Source organism: Petaurus breviceps, unplaced genomic scaffold (genome assembly GCF_028583685.1).
Source record: "Petaurus breviceps papuanus isolate PSGF00001 unplaced genomic scaffold, PetGlider_PUasm1.0 76, whole genome shotgun sequence".
Lineage (NCBI taxonomy): Eukaryota > Metazoa > Chordata > Mammalia > Diprotodontia > Petauridae > Petaurus > Petaurus breviceps.
Window position 1 is genome coordinate 49,139,299 of NW_027186473.1, and position 23,213 is coordinate 49,162,511.

Here is a 23,213-nt window from a genome sequence, read left to right on the forward strand (position 1 = left end):
GGACATAAGAGCAGAAAAGGATTTATGATATTGGGGGTGGGGAGGAGGGTATGATAAAAGGAGAAGTGGATTAAAGGAGACAGTGTTCAGAAGCAAAACAGACTTTGAGGAGGGACAGGATAAAAAGAGAGAAGAATAAACAGATGAAAATAGGGAAATACTCAGTAATCTATCATAACCATGAATGTGAATGGGATGAATTTACCCATAAAACAGAAGCAGATAATAGAATGGTTTAGAAAGCAGAATACAATATGTTGTTTACAAGAGATACATTTGAAACAGAAAAGCACATAGAGAGTCAAAATAGAGGGCTGGAGCAGAATCTATTATGCTTCTCTCAAAGTAAAAAAGGTAGGAATAAGGGATCATGATCTTAGACAAAGCAAAAATAGTCCTGATTAAAAGAGATAATCGGGGAAACTATATTTTGGCAAAAGGCACCATAGACAATAAAATAATATACACAATTTTTACAGCAAATTTCTCCAAAAAAGACTTTTTTTCAAATATATAGGAAACTGAGTCAAATTTATAAAAACAAGAGTTAATCCTCAATTGATAAATGGTCAAAGGATATAAACAGTTTTCAGAAAAAAATAAAAGCTATCTATAGTCATAAAAAAAATACTCTAAATCGTTATTGATTAGAGAATCAGAAATGACTAATGTTGGAGGGAATGAGGGAAAAATAGGTACACTAATAAATTGTTGGTGGAGTTGTCAACTGGTCTGACCATCCTGAAAAACAATTTGGAACTATGCCAAAGGAGTTATAAAACCCTGCATACCCTTTATCCCAGGAAAGACATCACTAGGTCTGTATCTCAAAGAGATTTTTTTTTTTTAAGCAATTGGGGTTAAGTAACTTGCTCAAGGTTACACGGCCAGTTATTTCTGGGTGTGGTGCTGAGTGTGAGCCCGGGATTCGATCTCCAGGTCTTCTCAACACTGGAGCCGGTGCTCTTACTTGCTGTGCTACCTGGCCTCCCCAAGAGATTTTTTTTTAAAAGAAAAAGAACCTATATGGACAAAAACATTTATAGCAGCTCTTTTTGTAGTCACAAAGAATTGGAAATCAAGGGGATGATCATCATTTGGAGATGGCTGAACAACTTGTAGTTCATGATTGTAATGGAGTACTATTGGGCTATAAGAAATGATGAGGGGAGCAGTTTCAGAAAAAGACAGCAAGACCTCTATGCAAAGTCAGAATAACCAAGAGATCATTGTACATAGTAACAACAATGTTGCAATGACCATCAACTGTGAAAGACTTTGCTACTCTGATCAAGAAAAAGACCCAAGATAAATCCTAAATTCATGATTTAAAAATGCCTTCAGCCTCCACAGAGAGAACTGATTAACTCTGAGTGTTAAACCGAAGTATAATTTTTGCACTTGATTTGTTTTTATTTTGTTTTTTTTGTTATGTGGTTAATATGGAAATAACTTTTACATAATTTCACATGTATAATTAATTATATTTTTAAAAAACCAAAGATACAAAACAAAACGGGATGGGGAAAAATTTACTATGCTTCATATGTATTCCAAAAAGCACAAGTTTCATTCATTCTAACTAACAAAGTAAAAACAAACATTCAAAAAATAAAAAGGAATAATAAACAAAGAAACTACATTTTGCTGAAAGGAACTGTAGACAACAAACCAGTTATCTGTAATAAACCTACATGCTCCAAATGCCTTAGAATTCAGATTCATAAAGGAAACATCTGAGCTCCAATAAGGCAATAGACAGTAACAAGATAATAACAGGTGACTTCAATATTCCTCTCAGGTTTGGATAAGTTTAATAGAAGGATAAACAAGAAAGGAAAATATGGAACTGAGCAAATTCTGGAGAAACCAGAATTAAAAGACTTATAGCATCTTCTAAGTGGGACAGCAAAAGAGCATATGTGTGTGTGTGTGTGTGTGTGTGTGTGTGTGTGTGTGTGTAGATACATAGATAAAGATATTTCTCAGTACCACCTGGAACTTTTACAAAAATTGACCATGTGCTAGGGAACAGAGATATGGCAAACAAATGTGAAAAGGAGGAAATAGTTAATAATACATCCTTTGCAGACCATAACACAATAAAAATAATAGTTGACTCAGAGACCAAAAACAAAAGATACAGACCCAAATGGAGACTAAACAATGGAATACTATAGAATGAGTAGGTAAAAGAAAAAATGATGGAAATAATTAAAGAAAATTAATGATGGGACAACATATCAAAATTTCTAGGATGCAGCAAAAGTAGACTTCAGATAAAAACTCAATGCATCTAGGATCTTTTTGTTAAAGGAACTCCTTCACTAGTAAAGACTTCAGCCCATCTATGCCTTCCATGCCTTCTTGTCCAGTGCTATTCTTGCCAATATCCTTCCATTAAATTCTCCATGGGAAATCTACCCGCCACGATGGAAGCTTTCCTCTGGGTTACATAGTATTTCTTGAATACAGTGCAGAACTTGGGGTGTACACCTGTTGTATTCTACTCTTATGGATATTGGCTATCTCTTTTACCAGTTATACATGACTTTGTTGATGCATTTTATACCAGTGGTATAAAATATGGAATTCACATATCTTCAAGTGCTGCCCAAACCAGATTATGATAAAACATAGATAATATTACATTTTAAAACTAAATAAATTATGTGGCCCCAAGGAATGTTTATGTATGGATTAGTGACTCCTGGTGTCTATCTGAGTTTGGTAAAACTGTTCTATGCCATTTCTTTTGAATAAGTCATCATTTGTAATATACTTAATCCTGTTAAAACTAATGATGCACTTTTGCTATTACCCTCTGGACTATTATTTTGATTCTCCAGAGATCACAGTGTTCCACAATTTGTAGTCATATAGCATCAGTGAGAGGATGGACCAACTAGATCTATGATTTCACTGATATGGATGTTTCCAACTTATCTAGAGTTCTGTGTTCAGTTCTGGACACCATGGTTTGAGAAGGACGTTGATAAACTGGGAAGCATTCAGAGCAGGGATAACTAGGAGGGTGAAGGGTCTTGTTTCTACAGCATATGAGAATTCCCTAAAGGAACCCGACGTGCTCAGCTCAGAGGCAAGAAGACTCAGGAGGCACGTATGAGCTAAACCCTAGTATTGAAGGGCTGTCATATGGAGGGATTAGGTTTGTACTGCTTAGATCCAGAAAGCAGAACCAGGAGAAATAGGTAGATGTTGTATAGAGGAAACTTTTGACATGATTTCAGGAAAAAGATTCTAACATTTTGGGCAATGGAAATAGGCTACCTAGAGAAGGGGTAGTTTCTCCAGCTTTGGGTATCTTCAAACAGAGGCTGGAAGACTATTTATTCGGCATATTATCATGGAGATTCTTTCATCTATGGATCGGACTAGATGCCTGCTGAAGTCCTGTCCTACTTTAAAATCTGGGATTCTGTGACTTTAAGTTTGCTACAAAGCAGTCTACCTGAAGTGATAGGGATCTCCCTTGCTTTCTCTTGATGTTGAAAGACTCAGGCATAACAAATTACACAGGGAAACCCAAGTGGATGAGGATTACTTAGTAGATTAGGGTGTTCAGTGAGGTGTATATGTATACATGTATGTATGGGTTTGTGTGTGTATGTATATATACATACACAAGCACACACATAAATATACATACATATATTCCAACACAACTATCTCTACAGAGATAGACATATATGTGTATATATGTATGTGTGTGTATTTATTTGTATATATACACATATATGTCTATCTCTGTAGAGATAGTTGTATATATATTTGTGTATATATTTGCATATATACAATATATAGTATGTGTATATGTGTGTACATATACACACATATACGTACACATATGTATTTATTGTATGTATGTGTATATACATCTATATCTATAAGTTTTCCCCTGACATCGGACTTTACCTATCTTCTCTCCTTGTTCTGCCCTCTGGATCCAAAAAGAACAAAGGTAAATGCCCTTCATGTGTTTTTTCAAATACTTGAAAAGAGTTCTCATGGTCCCCTTGAATATTCTCTATAGGATATGTACATATGTATACACACACACACATATATGTATATCTCAGCAACAAAATATTGGTATTAAGAAGAAGGAAGAGAATAGTCAGGATCACTGGAAGTTCTAGAATACTTTCCAAAATGTGATCTAGCCATTTCTGACTATACTTAGAAAAGAAAGTCACTACTCCTGAGTGACTTACAGTTAGCTTTGCTTGTTTTTGGCATCAACTCCTATTTTAAAACAACCTATCTTACTCCAATTTAGACGTTGGTGGGTTGATGTCGAGGATGCCAAGGGCCCCTGGCTTGGTGTGCCGTGGAGGCCTGTAGTAGGCCCTTCAGAGAAGTTCTGCTTCCTTGCTTCCCTGGCTCTCTTCCTTCGAGTCCCAACTTCTTTAAGAAGCCTTTCCCAGAGCGCCTAGATCTAAGTGCCTTTGCTGTGACCCTACCCCATTTATCTCGCCCACACCCTTGTCACACAGAATTGCTCCGCGTTACCGCTCCATTGAGTTGTGATGTCTGTGCGGTCAGCAGCTGGGTTTTGCTTTTCTCCACATTCTCCAAACTCAGCACATTGTCTAATACATGGTAGATATCTAATGAATGCTAAGTAACTGGTTAGTTAACATGAGAGGGATGAAAGTTTTCAATGTCCAGAAACTAAGTATATAATGGGTTTTGTCTGTACGTGTAACCAGGAAAGGAGGCAAAGGAAAATGACAAAGAAGTCCAATGGCATTCCTGAAACATTACCTCCTCGATAGCTTGATGACTGTATGACAAAAGGTCTCCCTCCGCCTTTACAGGTGTTTGACTTAACTTCACAGTGGAAGAGTTCCTCAAAGTTGACTATGACCTATGTGAGGCCCCTCTTCCTACCATTATTGATGATAATGGGAATCATCCCTTTGTATTTATTTGTTTTCTGTGAGATGCCATAGGCCATTTGGGGTATAAGGATAGCCTTATAGTCAGGAAGGACACTGATAACCTGGAAAACAACCAGCATGTGACACAGCCTTGAGTCCAAGTCCCATGAGGGCCAGTTGAAGGAACTGGGCAAGTTTAGCTTGGACAAGAGAAGATTCAAGGGGACCATGAGAGCTATTTTCAAGTATTTGAAAGAACATCACATGAAAGGCGCAGATTTGCCTTTTTCTTTTTGAATCCAGAGGGCAGAACCAGGAGAGAAGATAAGTGAAGTCTGAAGTCAGGGGAAAGCTCCTAACAATGAGAATTTTCCAAAAGTGGGCTCCCTTTCCTTGCAGGTCTTTAACCAGAGGTTGAATCACCACTTGCTGGGCGTGTAAAAATGTAGATTCCTTTCAACTAAGGGTTGTACTGTGTGGCTGTCAGGGCCCCTTCCAACTCTCTGATTCTGCATCAAGTCCCACAGCTCACATGTTCATCTCTCAGTGACTCAGTTTATCCACCTGTTAGTCTGCCTCAGCCCTGAAACTACCTTGAATTAATTTTATATTTATTATTTATTTTCTTGTTTTTTCCCCTTAGTAGATTGTAACCTGTTTGAGTGAAAGGACTGCTCCACCTAGGCCTGGAACAAAGCCTGGTAGACACCAAATATATTCTTGTTGAATTGAATTGAGGTGAAGTGTTAGGCCTGAGTCCTCTAGACCCCCATCTGCTCTTTCCGCCAGACTCCAGGACTGGTACCTGGCCACAGCCTTACATGTGGCAGGATATAAGACCAACAGCTCCTAAGGGGCCAGAGGGGTGGGGTACAAGGTTAAGGCACATGACATAGGAAGTGCGTGAGCTTGCCATGGCCAGGTGAGCATTACCCTTGTTGGTGACCTACCTGGTGGTGGTCCGGATGGTGTTCTCCTTACTGTGATTGTGCTCTTTGCTCACCTTTTCTGTGAGAAGAAAGAGTAAGACCATTTTTTTTTAGAAAAGGGAGTAACTCAACTTTTCCTCCTAGCCTTATATAAGAATAAGATCCATGAGTCATATTATCATAGATTTAGAACTAAAAGCATCCTCAGAAATCATTTAAGTCACACCTTTTATTTTACAGATGAGGAAACTAAGGCTGGGGGAGGGGGAGGGATTTAGCAACTTGCTTAAGGACACAAAGGTATTAAATGGCAAAGCCGAGATTTGAACCTAAGTCTTCTGACTGGAAATACTCCCACTATTGCCACTAGACCATGGCTGTTTTCCTATTGTCTTAATAGTTTTCTCCTTTATCAATGATGATTGGTACTGGGAGGCACCAGTTTGTTCTTTTTGAACACATAAACATATTATCCTGATAGGCTAATATGTCAACAGTCAAATAGTCAGGAACTACCTACCTATACACCCCCTTGAAACTGAATCCAAAGGTAAAAAGAGTTGCTGTTGTTTTTTAAAGGGGGGGGGGGGGAGGGCAGTGATTGCAATCTCATCTTGGGCACATAAGGGTGGTTTCTCTTTTTTTCCCCCTGGCTGAACATTTCTGAGTTGCTCTGATTCAGCAAGAAAACTGTCTTGGTGGCAACCCGTTCAGCACCAGACTTTAACAATGACAACCTTTAAGCATTCTGTATCATCAGCCCTCTTTGGAGGAATTTATAAAAAAAAAAAAACCCAGTCAGAAGACCTCTCGATACTGTAGCCAAGGAGTGCTTATTATGATAAATGTCACATGTGACAAAAAATATCATTAGACAAGAAAGGGGTAAACCCTCCCTTACTTTGTCTTGAGGTCTGTATCTAGTGGCTGTCAGAAATTATTTAATTAGCTCTCTGGAAGACAAAAGTTGAACTCTGGCCTTTCCAATCCAGTTCAAATGCCCAGCCCCTGCCCCCACTTGTCACAGTATTCGATGGCTTCTTTGAAGATATCTACAGAAATCTCAGCCCATTCTATTAGGATCACAGATTTCATATGTGAAGCAAATTGAAAGTTGATCATTTTGTGAAATTTTCTATTACTTAAATGAAGATTTAGAAAGCCCGCCCCTCACTGTTACGATGTTTGTCTAAAGATGCTGCCTCTCTATCTACAAGCAAAGTATCTGGCAGTTCAGCATGACAAGCGAAGGGGATTTAACATTTGGAGCTCAGGGCTACGGGTCCTTTTAGAGATGGGGAGAGGTGAAGGGGACTAACTTGCTTGGGGTCACATGGGCAAGTCTATGTTAAGGACTCATGTCCAGAGCTCCTGGGTCAGTGCTGGGAAACTATAAAAACATATTGACAACACACCAAGTGTGAAAGAGAACACACTTGTCACCTTTTGTTTGCAGGTTTAAAATTGCCATAGAATCTTAGAACAGCCTTTTGGAGATACAGGGCATTGTGTATGGGGGGGGGGGAGGAGAGGAGGGGGGAGAGACAGAGACAGAGAGAGAGAGACATAATGCTTCTGTGTATGCAAAATCAATATTCTCTATTAGATTCTATTAGGGTAAATGAATTAACTAATTTTTCCTTAGTCGAGTGAATCTATGAAAGCACAAGCTCTGTGTGAAAGGACCAGTGCTAACCCTTTCAGGAGACTTCGATAGTCACAGAGCCATGGTTTGAGAAGCGATGTCTCTGTCTCTCTCTGTCTCTATCCCTGTGTGTCTCTCTGTGTTCTCTCTCTCTTGTTGTTCTTTGCAGGGAACAGGAAAGCAGGGAGGGGAAGAATGACAGGAAAACTTCAGGAACATGGCTTGTTTGCAAATGGTCACCCGGAACAAACCGGAGCGTAACTCACTTATGCACGCTGGCCAGTGTGAATTTATTCTTCAGCAGCTATGCCTGTATTTGTCTGTTTTAAAGGGCAAGTGCTGTGTTATCTGTTTATCGTGCACAGGGCATCCACAGGAGAAGGAGTCTGCTGTGTTTATTTCTGGGCAAATCTGTGCCTCTTAGCACAGATGCTGTGTGTCGCACCACAACACGTGGCCCTGGTCCATCTGCATACATGGTGTCAGTGAAGCTATCTACCTTGGAATGGACATTAATTCCAGAGAAATTTTTTCCTTCTTTGTGTTAACATCAGCCAGCAGCTCAAAAGAGTTAATAATGCTTCCTTGGACATGTGGCCTATAACGAGAGGCTATCAAAGGCCTTGGGATGACTATTATTTAACCTTTCTTTGTAACCCCAACATTTAGAAAAGTGCCTGGCACACAGTAGGAATTTAATAAATGATTGGTAACTGAACAAAATATAATTGGCTCATGGAAAGAATGGTTTGTCCTTGGAGGCAGCTAAGCAGTTCAGTGGATAGACCTTTGGATTTGAAGTCAGGAAGACTGGAGTCCAAATTTGGCTTCAAACATTTAAGAATTATTATTATTTTTGCTTTTTGGAGGGGGAAGGGCAGAGCAATTGGAGTTAAGTGACTTGCCCAAGGTCACACGGCTAGTAAGTGTTAAGTGTCTGAGGCCAGATTTGAACTCATGTCCTTCTGACTCCAGGGCTGATGCTCTATTCACTGCACCACCTAGCTGCCCCAGCCTCAGACATTTAATAGATGTCAGACAAGTCACTTAAACTCTGCCTCAGTTTCCTGATTTTTGAAATGGGTTGTTTTGAGGATCAAATGAAATAACATCTGTAAAACCCTTTGGAAAAGCTTAATGCACCATATAAATATTATCTACTTTTTTGGGGGGGGAGGTGGTGTTTTTAGATTAGACTTATAATTTCACTAGATTAGGGAACCCCATCTACCAAAACAGATCAACATCTGCTCTGAAACTTAGGATCTTCAGAGTTGCCTGAGAGTTAGACCCTGAGAGGTTAAGCAGTCTACCCAGAATCACATCCAGTATGTCAGAGGAAAAACTTGGACTTAGGTCTTCCCAACTCTGGGGCTACCTCAATCCACTATCTCATGTTGTCTCTATTTGTTTTAAAAATTATTTGTCAACTCTCTACCTCCCTCCCTACCCCCATACCTTTCTCCTTTTCACTGTTTTCCAAAGTAACACAAAATGTCACTACTTGAAACCCTGGGAATTCAGACCTCATGGACGGCACACCATAACAGAATATAAGCTACTGGAGGGTAGGGACCATTTTCCATTCTGTCTTTGCACCCCCAGAGCCTAGCACAGGGCACTTAATAAACACCTCTTGCATTGGGTTGAGATCTCAAGCCCTAAGCCAGGCTAGGCTGAAGATGATTTTTGCATTGTCTATGGAGGGAAGAAAATGTTTTGTTGAGTGAACAAAGAGCATGAACCAGATTAAAAATAGGACAGTTATCCTGTTCAGAAAGCAGCAATGTTTGCATGGGAATAATTAATAGTCTAATTCCAAATGATTCTTAACTATTAATTATAGTGATTTTGGCTAGACTTCTACTTGGCAACATTTGTTAGCTGTTAGCCTGGGTCACTGTAAAGACCTAAAGTAATAAAACTGTGTAAAAATATTAGATAATTCAAAGTCTTCACTGTTTGACTGGCTTTCCTCCCAATTCTGCCAAATCAATGAGATTCCCCAGCAATCTATTGGCGAGAGTGTTAAACATTCATACCTGACAGTTGGAAGAGGAGCTCTGAAGCCATCTTCACAGAGATATCCTGACTGAAGAGGCTTCTTTCAGGGCCCATTCTGCCCTCTGGCATCTTTTGTAAGGGCTCGGTTTTCTCTCGCCCTAATAAAGTGCTATAGCCAACATTCCGGCTTGGTGATATCGAGGCCTGGGAGTCATGGATGTCAACTTCCATGGGTTCTTCCTTGATCTTCACTGCCTGCGTCTCTTTGTAGCTTTCAGCTAAAAATGAGCAGAGAAAGAAAAACAAAAACATCACAATCTTGTGATTCTGAATGAGTACCAATTTCTCATCATAGAGGCAGGGGATCAGGACCGGGGAACCAAAAGCAAGTGTCACAAGACCATGAAGAGGCTAGGTTGGGCACACTGCTGTTAGCAAGACTATGTCAGGGCTTCCTTTATCCCACCTTCTAAGGCTCAGACTGCTGTCAAAAGATACAGTTGAAAGAGGATAGGGTTCAAGTCTTGACTTTGACATGACAGCTGTGGCCTTCAACAAGCCATTTAATCTCCTTGGGCCTCAGTTTCCCCATTTGTATAATGAGGGGATACAATGAGATTGGTCCCTTCCAATTAGTTCTATGATCATATATATGACCCTATGTATATATTCCTGCTCATGGGAAAAAACATTTCATTGAATCAAAGAGCATGTTTTTAGATTGGAAGGAACCTTAGACATTCATTTACTCTAATCCTATCATTTTACAGCCTAGGAAACTGAGGCTTAGAGAGGACAAGAGACTAAGGTTATATAGATGGTAAGGAGTAGAGATGAGATTAAGATAAAATGAATCTCAGTTTAGCAAAATATTGATCTGAAAAAGGTACCAATTTGAGGTCTTGACTATTGTGTATCACTCCTTCTTGACTCACTTTCTCCCAGTTCACATTCATGCTCATAAGCTGGAGTCCCCCAGAGGGATGGCTGCTACTTAGAATTTGAAGGAGTAATAATGTGGGTGGCTGGCTACACTCTTAAGCTCACCAGTGTGCTGAAAAATTATTAATTTTTCTAATTTGCCTATATTTAAATAAGTACTAAATTATAACATAATTCATTAACAATTGAGACAAATAGTAAACTTTTACACATTTATGGGGTAGTGGTATTGGTATAGTGGACGGGAGAGCATGGGACTTAAGAGTTAGAAAGATCATTCCTCAGACACTTCCTGGCTCTGTGACTCACAATTCATTTACTTTAACTTATTTCTTAACTTAACCTTCCAAGTGACTTAAGCTCTCTCTGCCTCAGTTTCCTCATCTGTAAAATGAGGGGATTGGACTCAGTGGGCTCAGGTTCCCTTCTAGAAGATCTATGATCTTCCCTCTCTGTGACTATTTATAATATTTTGGCTATGACCAATATCTCTACCAAAGTCACCTTCCTTTTTAAAAACAACTCATTATTACGCCATTTAGTGTCTCCTCAAGCTCTCTTTGGAAGGCAAAGATGAAAACAGATTCCTCAGATATCTCCATCTTGCTGTCTTCTTCAGATTCTCACCAGCGATGATAGGAACCTTCTTTTTGGCTTCTCTCTTAAGCTGCCTCTCTTATTGTGTCCCTTTCCATAGTATAGCAAGTCAGTCCTCATAGATAATGTCAAAACCCATACATTCTTCACTCTACAGGGAAAAGTGTTCATAGTACAAATTCTTCCTAGATCCTCATGCGTCAGAGATAGACACACCTTCTTCTTGACTCCATTCAGAGACATGCATCCCATCCAACCATTTCTCAACTGTCATTCCCAATCACCAATGCCCACTGTTTTCCCCAACATTGTACATATAGACTCTGGACTTTGTAGCATAGCACCACTTTTTCATCCAGATGGGATGGTGGATGCCATGTAAATAACCACCAATAAAATGTGAACCCTAAACTTTAAACTCCGATGATCTCAAATCTGCTAGAATTGCACACTCTTAGAAATTTAGAGCTGGAAGGGACCTTGACTCAAGTGCATCATTCAGTGAGGAAACTAATGCACATATGGCCTAAGTGACTTGTCCCTGATCATCTAATTAGTAGGAGGCAGAATTGCAACCTGAAACCAGGGTTGCAATGCTCAAGTGCTCTGTCAATAACAACATGTGACTTCAGTAATTAACACAGATTATGATAAAGATCCCTTAACTGTTTCTGAATTCAATTTAAAACATATATATGTATCTATATGTGGATGTATACATATATATTTTGTGTATATATACATATCTGCATACATAGAGATATAGTTATAAGACGCTGTCTTCTCTTCACCTGGCAAGTCCCATCTCTAACTTACAAATGACCTTTAGCATCTGAAGAAGCAGTTGCTCTTTGGTCAAGTTGAAGCTATATCTAGTGAGTAATGGCTATAAGGCCATGATGCTGGTAACAGGAGACGTGACGGCCTTTTTGTAGTTGTGACAAGTATAGAGAAGATTTGGAGTATATAGAAGTAGTGTTCAGTTTCAGTGACTGTGGAGAAGAAAAAAGGATGAGATAAGCAGAGTGTGGGAGATCCAAGGCAGTGCCTGTGGGTAGCAGGGCAGGGGAGGAAGGGAGCAGTAAGGGGGGGTATATTTTGGAAGGGATCCCTAGGCATTTGGGGGTGCCTCTGAATCCCTTGAATATATATCTTCCAAGGTTGTATAGCCCATTGGTCCATAGGACTTGGAAATGGAAAGAATCTTAGAAGGTCATCTAATCCAATCATTTGACAGGTAAGGAACATGAGGCTCAAGGCAGTAAGCGGCTTGCCTAAGGTCACTGAGGCAGTAAGTGGCAGAGTCAGGATTCCAACAGTGGTCTTTCCACCCCAAATCCAGGGTGTTTCTACTTACTCCACAATGGAGTGACCCATCCAGTGAACTTCCATTTAGGGAATGGCTCAGTCCTTAAAGGAAGGTAAGCAAAAGGCACCTTGGTTCCTAGTGCTGATGGAGTAATTCCAGCATTGAGGATGACATTATTGTTATTGTCATAGATACCGTGTTTCCCCGATAATAAGACACTGTCTTATTAATTTTTTGGACAGAAAAACACCAGAGGGCTTATTTTCAGGGGAGGGCTTATTTTAATGAACATTGACAGCAATTTTAATAAACAGGTAAATGTGAACAAAAAAATGTACCTTTATTCAATAAGCAAATCACTGGGGAAGAACAGGATGACACGCTCACTGCTGCAGCTCTGATTGGATGCAGCTTGGAGCGCGGCGTGCGTTTCACCCGGGGGGGGGGGACGGTGCATACAGAGGGTACCGTAATGTAGTGTGTAGCGCAGGGGATCACCTTCACTACAGTAGCAATCTCAATAGGGCTTATTTTCGGGGGAGGGCTTATTTTAGAGGAATCTTACACAGTAAGGGGAGGGCTTATTTTCGGGATAGGTCTTATTATCGGGGAAACACGGTAGGGTTTTAAAGTTTGAAAAATACTTTACATGTGTCATCTCATTTGATTCTCACAATAGCCGTGTGGAGGAGGTGCTATTATTTCCATTTTACTGATGAGAAAATTCAAGAGGGGTTATGACTTGCCCAAAGATGACGAAGCTAGTAATGAATGAAGTAAGATTCGATCTCAGTGCTCTACCCACCATGCCACCACCTCACTGACAAAGTCCTAGCCCAGTCCTGATCTGAGTGGCATGTGTCAGTAATCTCCAACTAGAAAAAGGATGCTTGGGTAGGATTCAGAACTGGAGGAGCATCTGAGGGTGTGTGTGTGTGTGTGTGTGTGTGTGTGTGAAGGTTTTTGCATTACTGTGTGGAAAATCTAAAAGGCAGGTAAGTTATAGTAGTAGTAAATGCAAATTCACCAGAGACAAGAATACTTTGCTGGTACAGAATTTGAGCTCTAAGACCCCCGAGGAAGCAAAGTTAGGTACAGAAGAGAGATATTAACACTTGGAAAGACATATCTTGGAAGTTATAATAATGTTACAATTAAGCTGTGTATTCTCCCGTTAGCTAAGTATATTGGCTGTTTGGTCTTTAATCATATGTGTGTATGTGTGTACAAACATATATACATATGTACACACATGCATACATATGGCTATATATGTGTGGGTATATATGTGCATTCAGATGTATATATGGCACATGTACATATAGCAGGATCAAAACCCTTATGGGTAGATACATGTCATCTCATTTGAATCTCACAATAACCATGTGAATGAGGTGCTATTATATCCATTTTACTGATGAGAAAACTCAAGAGAGGTTATGACTTGCCCATGGATCACAAAGCTAGTAACTATATGAGGCAAGATTCGATCTCAGCTCTACCCACCACACCACCACCTAACTTCATGGCGACAACCAGAAAATACACACAGTATGTTAGGGCAATCAATACGTTCCTTAATTAGGGCTCTGGCTTTCGTCATATGTTTTTAAATTAAATTTTATATTTATTTTTAGTTTACATCACTCATTTCCACAAGATTGAGTTACAAATTTTCTCCCCTTCTTTCCCCTACCCACCACCCCAAAACAGTGATCCTACTGTATATTCTCTCCCCGAATCTGCTCTCTCCTATATCTTCCCCCATCCCCCCTCCAACTTTGCAGTAGGGCAACATGGATCTCTATATCCCAGTGCCTGTATATCTTATTTCCCAGTTTCATGTAAAAAAAAATCATTTTTTTAAACATCTGATTTTAAAACTTTGAATTGCAGATTCTTTCCCTTCCTCCCTTGTCACCCACCCTTACTGGGAAGATAAGCAATTCAATATAGGTTGCACATGTGTAGCTACGCAAAACATTTCCATAGTGGATATATCAAAACATTTCCATAGTGGATATATTGTGAAAGACTGACTATATTTCCCTCCCTCCTATTTTGACCCGACTTGTTCTATTCTCTACTGTTCCCTGTCCCTTTTCAAAAGTGTGTGCTTCCAACTTCCCTCCTCCCCCAACCTGCCCTCCCCTCCATCATTCCCCTCTCATCCTCTTCCCCTCTACTCTCCTATAGGGTAATATACCCTATTTACTTTATATGTCATTCCCTCCCTAAGCCAAATTCAATGAGAATAAGGTTGACCCATTTCCCTTTTGCCTTTCTGTTCTTCCCCTCCATTGTAACAATTTTCCCTTGCTCTTTTATATGAGATAGTTTACCCCATTCTGTCTCTCCCCATCTCCTCTCATTATACTCCTCTCTAACCTCTCAATTTCACCTTTTAAGTATCATCCCTTCCTATTAAATTGGTACTGTACCCTCTTTCTATGTATACCTGTAGATATAAATACACACTCACATATGTATTCATATACCCATATACCCTCCTATATAGACATATATGTATGTATATATGCATACACACATTTATATTCCCTTAAACCATTCTCATACTGAGAAAAGTTTCATAAGTTATAATTATTGTTTTTCCATATAGGAATGTAAATAGTTCAACTTTGATAAGTCCCTTATGATTTCTTTTCTCTGTTTACCTTCTCATGCTTCTCGTATCTGAATGTCAAATTTTCTTCTTTTTTTTTTTTAAGCAATCAGGGTTAAGTAACTTGCTCAAGGGTACATGGCCAGTTATTTCTGGGTGTGGTGCTAAATATCAGAGCCCGGATTTGATCCCCAGGTCATCCCAACGCTGGGGCTGGTGCTCTTACACTGAGCCACCTGGCCGTCCCTAAATGTCAAATTTTCTATTCAACTCTGTTTTTTTCATCAAGAATACTTAAAAGTCCTTTTTCCACTGAATGACCATATTTTCCTCCTGAAACATGATATTCAGTTTTGCTGGATAGGTGATGCTTGATTTTAATCCCAGCTCCTTTGACCTCTGGAATATCATATACCAAGCCCTTTGATCTCTCAATGTAGAAGCTGCCAGATCCTGTGTTATACTGATTGTGTTTCTACAATATTCAAATTGTTCCTTCTTGGCTACTTGTAATATTTTCTCCTTGATTTGGTAACTCTGGAACCTGGTAATAATATTCCTAGGAGTTTTCTTTTTGGGATCTTTTTCAAGAGGTGATAAGTGGATTCTTTCAACCTCTATTTTGCCCTCTGGTTCTAAAACATCAGGGCAATTTTCCTTGAGAATTTCTTGAAGGATGATTTCTAGGTTCTTTTTTTTTTTCTTTCTTTTTGGAGGGCAATTGGGGTTAAGTAACCTGCCCAAGGCCATATGGCTAGTTTGTGTGTGTGTGTGTGTGTGTGTGTGTGTGTGTGTGTGTGTTAAGTGTCTGAGGCCAGATCCGAACTCAGGTCCTCCCGACTCCAGGGCCAGTGCTCTACTCACTGCACCACCTAGCTGCCCCCTAGGTTCTTTTCTTGATTGTGGTTTTCAGGTAGTCCAATAATTTTTAAATTATCTCCCCTGGATCTATTTTCCAGGTCAGTAGTTTTCCCAATGTTTCACATTGCCTTCTATTTTTTCATTCGTTTGGATCTGTTTAATAGTATCTTGATTTCTCACAAAGTCAATAGCTTCCATTTGCTCTAATCTAATTCTGAAGGAATGATTCTCTTCAGTGAGCTTTTGAGATTCTTTTTCCATCAGGCAAATTTGGCTTTTTAAGGCATTCTTCTTCTCATTGCCTTTTTGAGTATCTTTTACATTTGAGTTAATCTGTTTTTTAAGGTGTTATTTTCTTCAGTCAAGTTGTTGACTCTCTTTTCATGATTTTCTTGCATCATTCTCATTTCTCTTCCCAATTTTTCCTCCACTTCTCTTATTTGGTTTTCAACATCCTTCTTAAGCTCCTCTATGGCCTGTAACCAGTTAATATTTTTCTTGGAAGCTTTTGGGGGCAGTTCTGACTTTGTTGTCTTCCTCCTGTTCCATGTTTTGGTCCTTTTTGTCCCCAAAAAAGGAATCCAAAGTCGGATTCCTGTGCTTGCTTTGCTTCCTTTGCTTGCTCATGTTGCCACTCAATTACTTGACTTTTGATCTTTTTGCCACAGTAGACCTCTGCTTCCAGATAGGAGAGCTTTGTCCCAAATCACTGGGTTTTTCACAGCTGCTGGAGCTATTAGTTGGGTGCCCTCTCAGAAGCCTCCAATGACTCTGGCACACTGGTCACGTACCCCAGGACCTCCACCCTAGACAGTGATCCAGATCCAAGCAGGTTAAAGCAAGAGTGATTACCCGTCAGACTGGTTGCTTAGTCCCCCTACAGTCTGCAGGCCAGGAGCTCTGAAGCAGCCACACAGCTGCTTCTTCCTCCAGGGTCAGAGACAAGACTGAACTCCCAGACCTCCTGTTCCCGCAAAGTCCACATTGAACTCTCACTTTCTTTTTTGGCATTTATGGGTTGACATTTCTGGAAACTGCTATAGCTGCTGGTGATCCACCCTCCCAAAGTCCTTCCAGCCAAGGCTGGTTGGGCTGCCCTGAGGCTAAAACTGTAGGGCTCAGGTGAGTGCTGTGATGGACCTTTTCTGTCAGCCTGCCAGGCTGTCTTCAGCGGGAGATTTGTTTTTCCTCTGTCACTCTGAGGGTTCTGTAGCCCTAAAGTTTGTTTAGAGTCATTTTTTATAGGTATTTGAGGTGGTTATGGAGGGGACATACGTAGTTTTCCTGATTCTATGCTACCATCTTGGCTCCACTCCCTTCATCATATTTTAAGAAGCAGTAAGGTGTAGAGGGTAGAAGGAGCCAAATTTAGGAGTTTGAATCTCCCCCCCAGGAAGACAATAATGCTTGTGCTTGGTACCTTGGTACCTTTGGTTGTAGCAAAAATTCCAGCAGCTTAGTTAACTCTGAGGTGCAAATAGGAAGGTGGATCATTTGTTAACTTAAATGTAAGATTGCATGATTTCAAGTCCACAAGCATTTTAAAAATACTTACTCCATGCCCAGCACCTGTGCCAGAAACTATGAGACAAACAATTGCAGTAGAACATGTTTTAGGTCTTAAGGAATGTTCAATCTATTTGGAAGAAATGGGGTAGCTGGGGGTGCCTGGGCGGGTAAGAACAGAATAAGCATTTTATACCATGTACTGCTTACTACATACCACTCTGTGCTTTATAAATACTGTGCTAGGTGCTATCAATGAAGAAACTGAAGCTGGAATACTAGAACTACCTTGTCCAAGGCCTTGGAAGTAAACAATAAGGAACTGAGTCAGAATTTGAGCACAGGTCTTCTGACTTCAAACCCAGGGCTCTTTGTGGCAACCTAGGCTAGGCTTGGCCCCCTCAGATTCCTCCTTAGAGATCCCATGGAATAGCAATGACTCTCTTAAACCCCGTTTGATTTCCAGTGGAGGTCTAGCCACCATGCTGGTTCTTCTTATTAGTCTTCCTTTAAATTATGTAATATGTAGATCATAAATACCAGAAGCCTTTATCACAGAGCCCTTAAATGACACCATAGGATCCTGCACTAGCCAGTCTTTATATGGCCCAAGCAGAAATCTCAAGTACAGACAGAAAGGGAATCATTTGATATATAATACAAAAATCTGCCCAAAGCCAATTAACAAGACAACAAAATGCCTTACACTTGGCTCTCTCTTTTTTTTCAGTTTCCATTTCCTTTCCCCAGTTTTTTCCTATCTTGTTGAAAAAGCACTCATAGGCTTAGCTATTTGAAGCACAACAAGACACGAAGTTAGTCTTAAAAGCTACTTGGGATGATTCCAAGAATGATTTCCATGAAGTGTTCTGTCCTCTCTTATGACAACTCTTGACCTTTAAAAAAAATGCACAAACACTGATAAAAATCTCCACCATTCACAATCGACCTGATTTGGTCCAGGCTCAAGAAAAGGGTTTTTACCATGGCTGACTCAAGGAGCAGGTTAGACCTACTACAATCTAAAAGCTTTCTCCACTCCAAGCAGCCTACCCCGCCTTGAGGGTGTGTCTCTTCTCTCTCCCCCTTTCTTTAAAGTTCTTGCCAAGTTCTTATTATCACGGAAAGAGTGTGGGATCTACATCAAAGGGGGAAAGAAAGAAAGCATTTCCTGTTAGTGTTGGACCTGAACCTTTTGAAAAGACTGCGGTAGAATCAGTATGAATCTCAGGTGATATATGGAGCTAGGAGTTCTGTCCCACAGCTGTCCAACATCCAGGGCTCTGGACAGACCCCAAATTTAGGATCAGAGTCAGGCTGACCTTTGCAACTCTGCTTTTTGTTCCAAAACCATCTATTTCTGTTTAAGGTTTGCACCTCCCCCTTAAAACTACATCCTTAATTCTGCCTCCTCCTTGCTTGGGACAAGCTGACATAAGCTATAGTTGAATTAAGTCAGCTGTGTTACTTACTGTTCATTTACTCTCTCAGTTGACCCCTGGGGTCAAGTCTACACATTCAGTCCTAGTTTGTTCCTTTCTCTTCCCCTTCTAAAAAAACAAAAACAAAAAGAGAATGTTTTTTTTTTTTAATAAATCAATTTTCTAAGAGCCTTCTCTTGATGTAATAAAAGAAAAGGGAAGAAAAAAAAAAAGAATTGCTGTAATATAACCTGATAGTTCTAGGATCATACAAGCATGTAGAAAAGGGTGATGGAACCATTTTCAAAAAAGAAAACACAGACTGTTAATAATCATCTGGAAAAAAAATGTTCAACCTCACTAAGAATCAAAGAAATGAAAATTGAAACAATCCAGAGGTAACTACTACCCACCAATCAAATTGACAAGAATAGTTAAAAGCAAAGAAAATCGATGTTTCCTGGAAGGGATACGGAAAAACTACATCCATTCATTGCTTCTGAAATTGGAAAACTGCAGAATCTTTTTAAGAGTCATCTGGAAGCATCACACGATAGACATTACAAAAATAGTCATACTCTTTGACCCAGTCATTACATTGTTAGGAACTCACCCTAAAAGGGTTATTATCAAAAACAAACAAACAAGAAAATGGTGATCTGTTCGAAACTTTTCACAGGAATTTTATTTGTAATTGCAAAGAAGTGGAAGTAGCTTAAATGTCTAACAATAGAGGAATGGTTGAATAAACTGGGGCCCATTAATGTAATGGAATATTACAATACAATTAAGGCTGACACACAAAGAAATCTAGAAAGACCTTTATCAAAATATGCTGTGGAAAAATCAGAGGCAGAAAGATGGAGCACACCCAGAAGTGAAGGAGAATGAACAGACAAAGAATCCTGACAGAGATTTATAGGTAGGGAGAGCATTGCAGAGATTGAAATTAATTGATTAAAAATGTAAATAATGGGGGTGCAATGAACAGAGCACCAGCCCTGGAGTCAGGAGGACCTGAGTTCAAATCAGACTTCAGACACTTGACACTTACTAGCCATGTGACCTTGGGCAAGTCACTTAACCCCAATTGCCCTCCAAAAAGCAAGATGTATACGCGCGCGCGCGCACACACACACAATGAAAATAACTGGCATTTACATGGCACTTAAAGATTTGTAAAGCTTTTTTTTTTTTTTTTTACAAATTTTATATCATTCAATCCTCACAACAATACTGGGAAGGAGGTGCTATTTTACATCTGAGGAAACTGAGATAAACACTAAATCACTTGCCCAGGTTTAGCTAACTGGTGCCAGAGGCTGAATTTTATCTCATTTGATCTAGACAATAACCCTGAGAGGTAGGTACTATTATTATCTCCATTTTACAGATGAGGAAACTGAGGAAGGCAGAAGTTTAGTGATTTGTCCAGTGTCACTCTACTAGCCAGTATCAAGTCTTCCTGCCTCCAGGTACCGTTCCTTATCCACTGTGCTAACTAGTCACATAATTAGAAAGTATACTCAACGAGTTGTACTGATATTTAACATCAATGCTGTTTTTAAAAAGGGAATCAAGTTTTAAGATAATGGTGTATAATGAAGCTTGGGGACACAGTTTAATGCCAAGGTTTCTTTGCAATAGTAGTTTTGTGAGTCACAGACCCTATCCTATTTAAAACTATCATGGTCTCTAAGGAAAAAGGAATAAGGGACTGCTTTAATAATGCTTTTCTCTCTTAGTTTGAACAAGAAAGTAAAAACTCATTAGACTATACGTTCTTGAAGGAATTTCTTATTTTGATCCTATATTCACTTAAATAAATATTCACTTCCTATTAGAAATGCATTTTGCACTGTTTAGCACCATCATAGACCACAGATTGCAGAGGATGTAAAAGCTTAATAAACATGATTCTGAAGCTCACAAATGTTCGTTAAATTGAACCAAATTCCCACTCTGATTCTGAACAAGTGCACAAACTGCAATATTATTGGGCAGACTAGATGTGCCATAAGAGAAGTCTGACTAGATGGGTACAGAGGAAAAGGCAACTTTAGCCAAATGGTTTGGGGGAGTGGCTTTCTTCCACCTCTTCTCTGGGGCCAAGCTTTGCCCATTCTGATTGTTTTGTTCATGTTTTATTTCCATCGAAATGACCATAGACCTTGTAAATATTATCTTCCTGGTTCTACTTATTCATGTTGAATTAGTTCATTGAAGTTTTCAAGAAGGGAAACCTTGAAGGTCTTTGAGGGAGGCTATTGATAAACTCTTACCATTTCAAGAGTAACCAGGGGCTTCATGAAGTGGGTAACATTTGAGGTGGACCTTAAAACGGCTAAGATTTTGATGGCACTAGGAGTGAAATTAAACCAAACACTGGAACTAGATGGAAGGTAATTCTCACTTTTGTTACCCATCGCGGTCTATTTGATGAGAAAAATGAGGGAACGTGGTATTCCAGGAAAGGCAATAGCAGAAGCAAACAGGGTAGGCAAGAAAACATAGGGTGTCTTCAAGGAAGAGCAGTGGCTCAGTCAACTGAAACAGGGGTGGCCAGAAGAAGAGGAAGCAGTGAAAAAGAGAGAGTTGTACTAGTCAGAGTTGGTGTTGTATCCTGATGAGGAATGTGAGTTTCAAACAGTGGGTGGTTAAAAGGGTATCACATAGTCCCTTGGGATAAAATAGCCTTTCCATAAATACTTCCAGATAACTTTTTTTTAGCTTTTTTTTTTTTTGGAGGGAGGAGGGCAGGGCAATTGGGTCTAAGTGACTTGCCCAAGGTCACACAGCTAGCAAGTGTTAAGTGTCTGAGAACGCATTTGAACTCAGGTCTTCCTGACTCCAGGGCTGGTGCTCTATTCACTGGACCACCTAGCCACCCCTGCCAGATAATATTTTAACAAGAAAAGATAAAGCATTTAAAATGATAGGGAAGGACATGACAGTTGTTGTTCAGTTGTTTCCTTTGTTTGACTCTCTGTGATACCATTTGGATTTTTTGGCAGAGATACTGAGATGAGGAAACTGAGGCAGCAAATAGGGCTAAGTGACGTGCACTGGGTCACAAATCAAATAAGTGTCTGAGGCCACATTTGAACTCAGGTCTTCCTGTCTCCAGACCTGGAGCTCTATCCACCATGCCACCAAACTCACTCAGGAGACAACAGAGGGGATGGTTTAAGCCCCAAAGAAATAATTCACATTATGAAATTGTAGAGAAACATGATCCTAGGAAGCTGTATTTCTGATTAGAGGAAAGTTTTTTTCTTTTATCTTTTTTTCCCTAGGAAATTTTAAAATATCTTTTGTTTTTATATCACCCATTATTTCCCAGCGTAGCCATTCATCCTTCCTCTTCCTCTCAAGGAGCATGTAGGCCCTTTTATTCAAAGAATAAAAATGTGATCAGCAAAAGTAACCTATATATCAAAAAGGGCAGGTGCTAGATTCAGCATTCCATGCCCACAGTCCTCTGGACCTCTGCCAAGAAGCAGAGGCTTGTGGGAGGAGCCTCCTCCCAACTCTTCTTTGGGGCCAAGCTTGGTTCATTTCGATTGTTTCGTTCCTATTTTATTTCCATTTAAATTATCTTAATCCTTAGGAATATTGTCTTTCTGGTTCTGCTTATTTGTGTTGCATAAGTTCTCAACAGAGGAAAGCTTGAAAGATTTCAAGGAAAGCTCTCCATGAACTGTTACTGTCTGAGAGTAACCAGCCTTTCACCTGGATGACCTCAGAAAGCCTGAATATCCAGTATGCCATCCCAGCAGACAGGCAATTCTATGGCAGACACTGAAGGGCTTTCCTGGGATGGAACCTGATTCCTTCAGGTGTCTGAGTCACTTAATATTTAACACTTAGAGCAGCAAAGTGGCCAAGGGCAGTAGGACAGAGTGGAGATAAACCAAACCCTGGAAACCAGATAGAGATACTTCTCACTACTGTCACCCATCATGATACAAAACTTCAGGTGAACAGGGCAACTGGAGCCTATGGGACTAATCCTCACCTCAACCCTGGGCAGTTTCCCACATTAAAAAAAAAAATCTCCTTTCCTTCCAAAGGAACAAAAATCATCCTGTGGAAAATTGTTTTCTGCCACCAAAGTATAATAGACCCTGTAGAAATCAATGTAGTTTTCCAGTGTGTGACTGGTTGACTTCTTTTCCAGTGGGACTCTGCCTGCTTCAGCAATCTTTCAGTCCAGAGGGGTACAAAGTGCCTTCCTAGGAGTTTGGTGGTTTGGGAATGCCCTTCTAGTCCTTTGTGCTGCCTTCCTGAGGGCAAAACACATAAAAATACTCCCATTCTCACAGAAAAGCCAACACTCATTTATTCAACAAGCATTTCTTAAGCTCACAACATGGAAGATACTGTATTGGGTTCTAGAGATACAAAACAAAAAAAAAAGAAAATCCCTGCCCTCATATAGCTTACATTTTACTTGGGAGAAACAACACATA

General features: G+C 39.9%; 1 protein-coding gene across 1 annotated transcript in view; it reads right to left on the reverse strand.

Annotated features, from left to right (window-relative positions):
* The window catches only part of ZNF827 (zinc finger protein 827), a 276,108-nt gene that overhangs the window by 116,746 nt on the left and 136,149 nt on the right, over nucleotides 1–23,213 (reverse strand). Inside the window, exons 6-7 of the mRNA XM_069105468.1 lie at nucleotides 9,521–9,760; nucleotides 5,855–5,912 (exon numbers count right to left, since the gene is read on the reverse strand). Coding sequence (XP_068961569.1) covers nucleotides 5,855–5,912; nucleotides 9,521–9,760 — 298 coding nt within the window. The remainder of the gene's footprint in view (nucleotides 1–5,854; nucleotides 5,913–9,520; nucleotides 9,761–23,213) is intronic.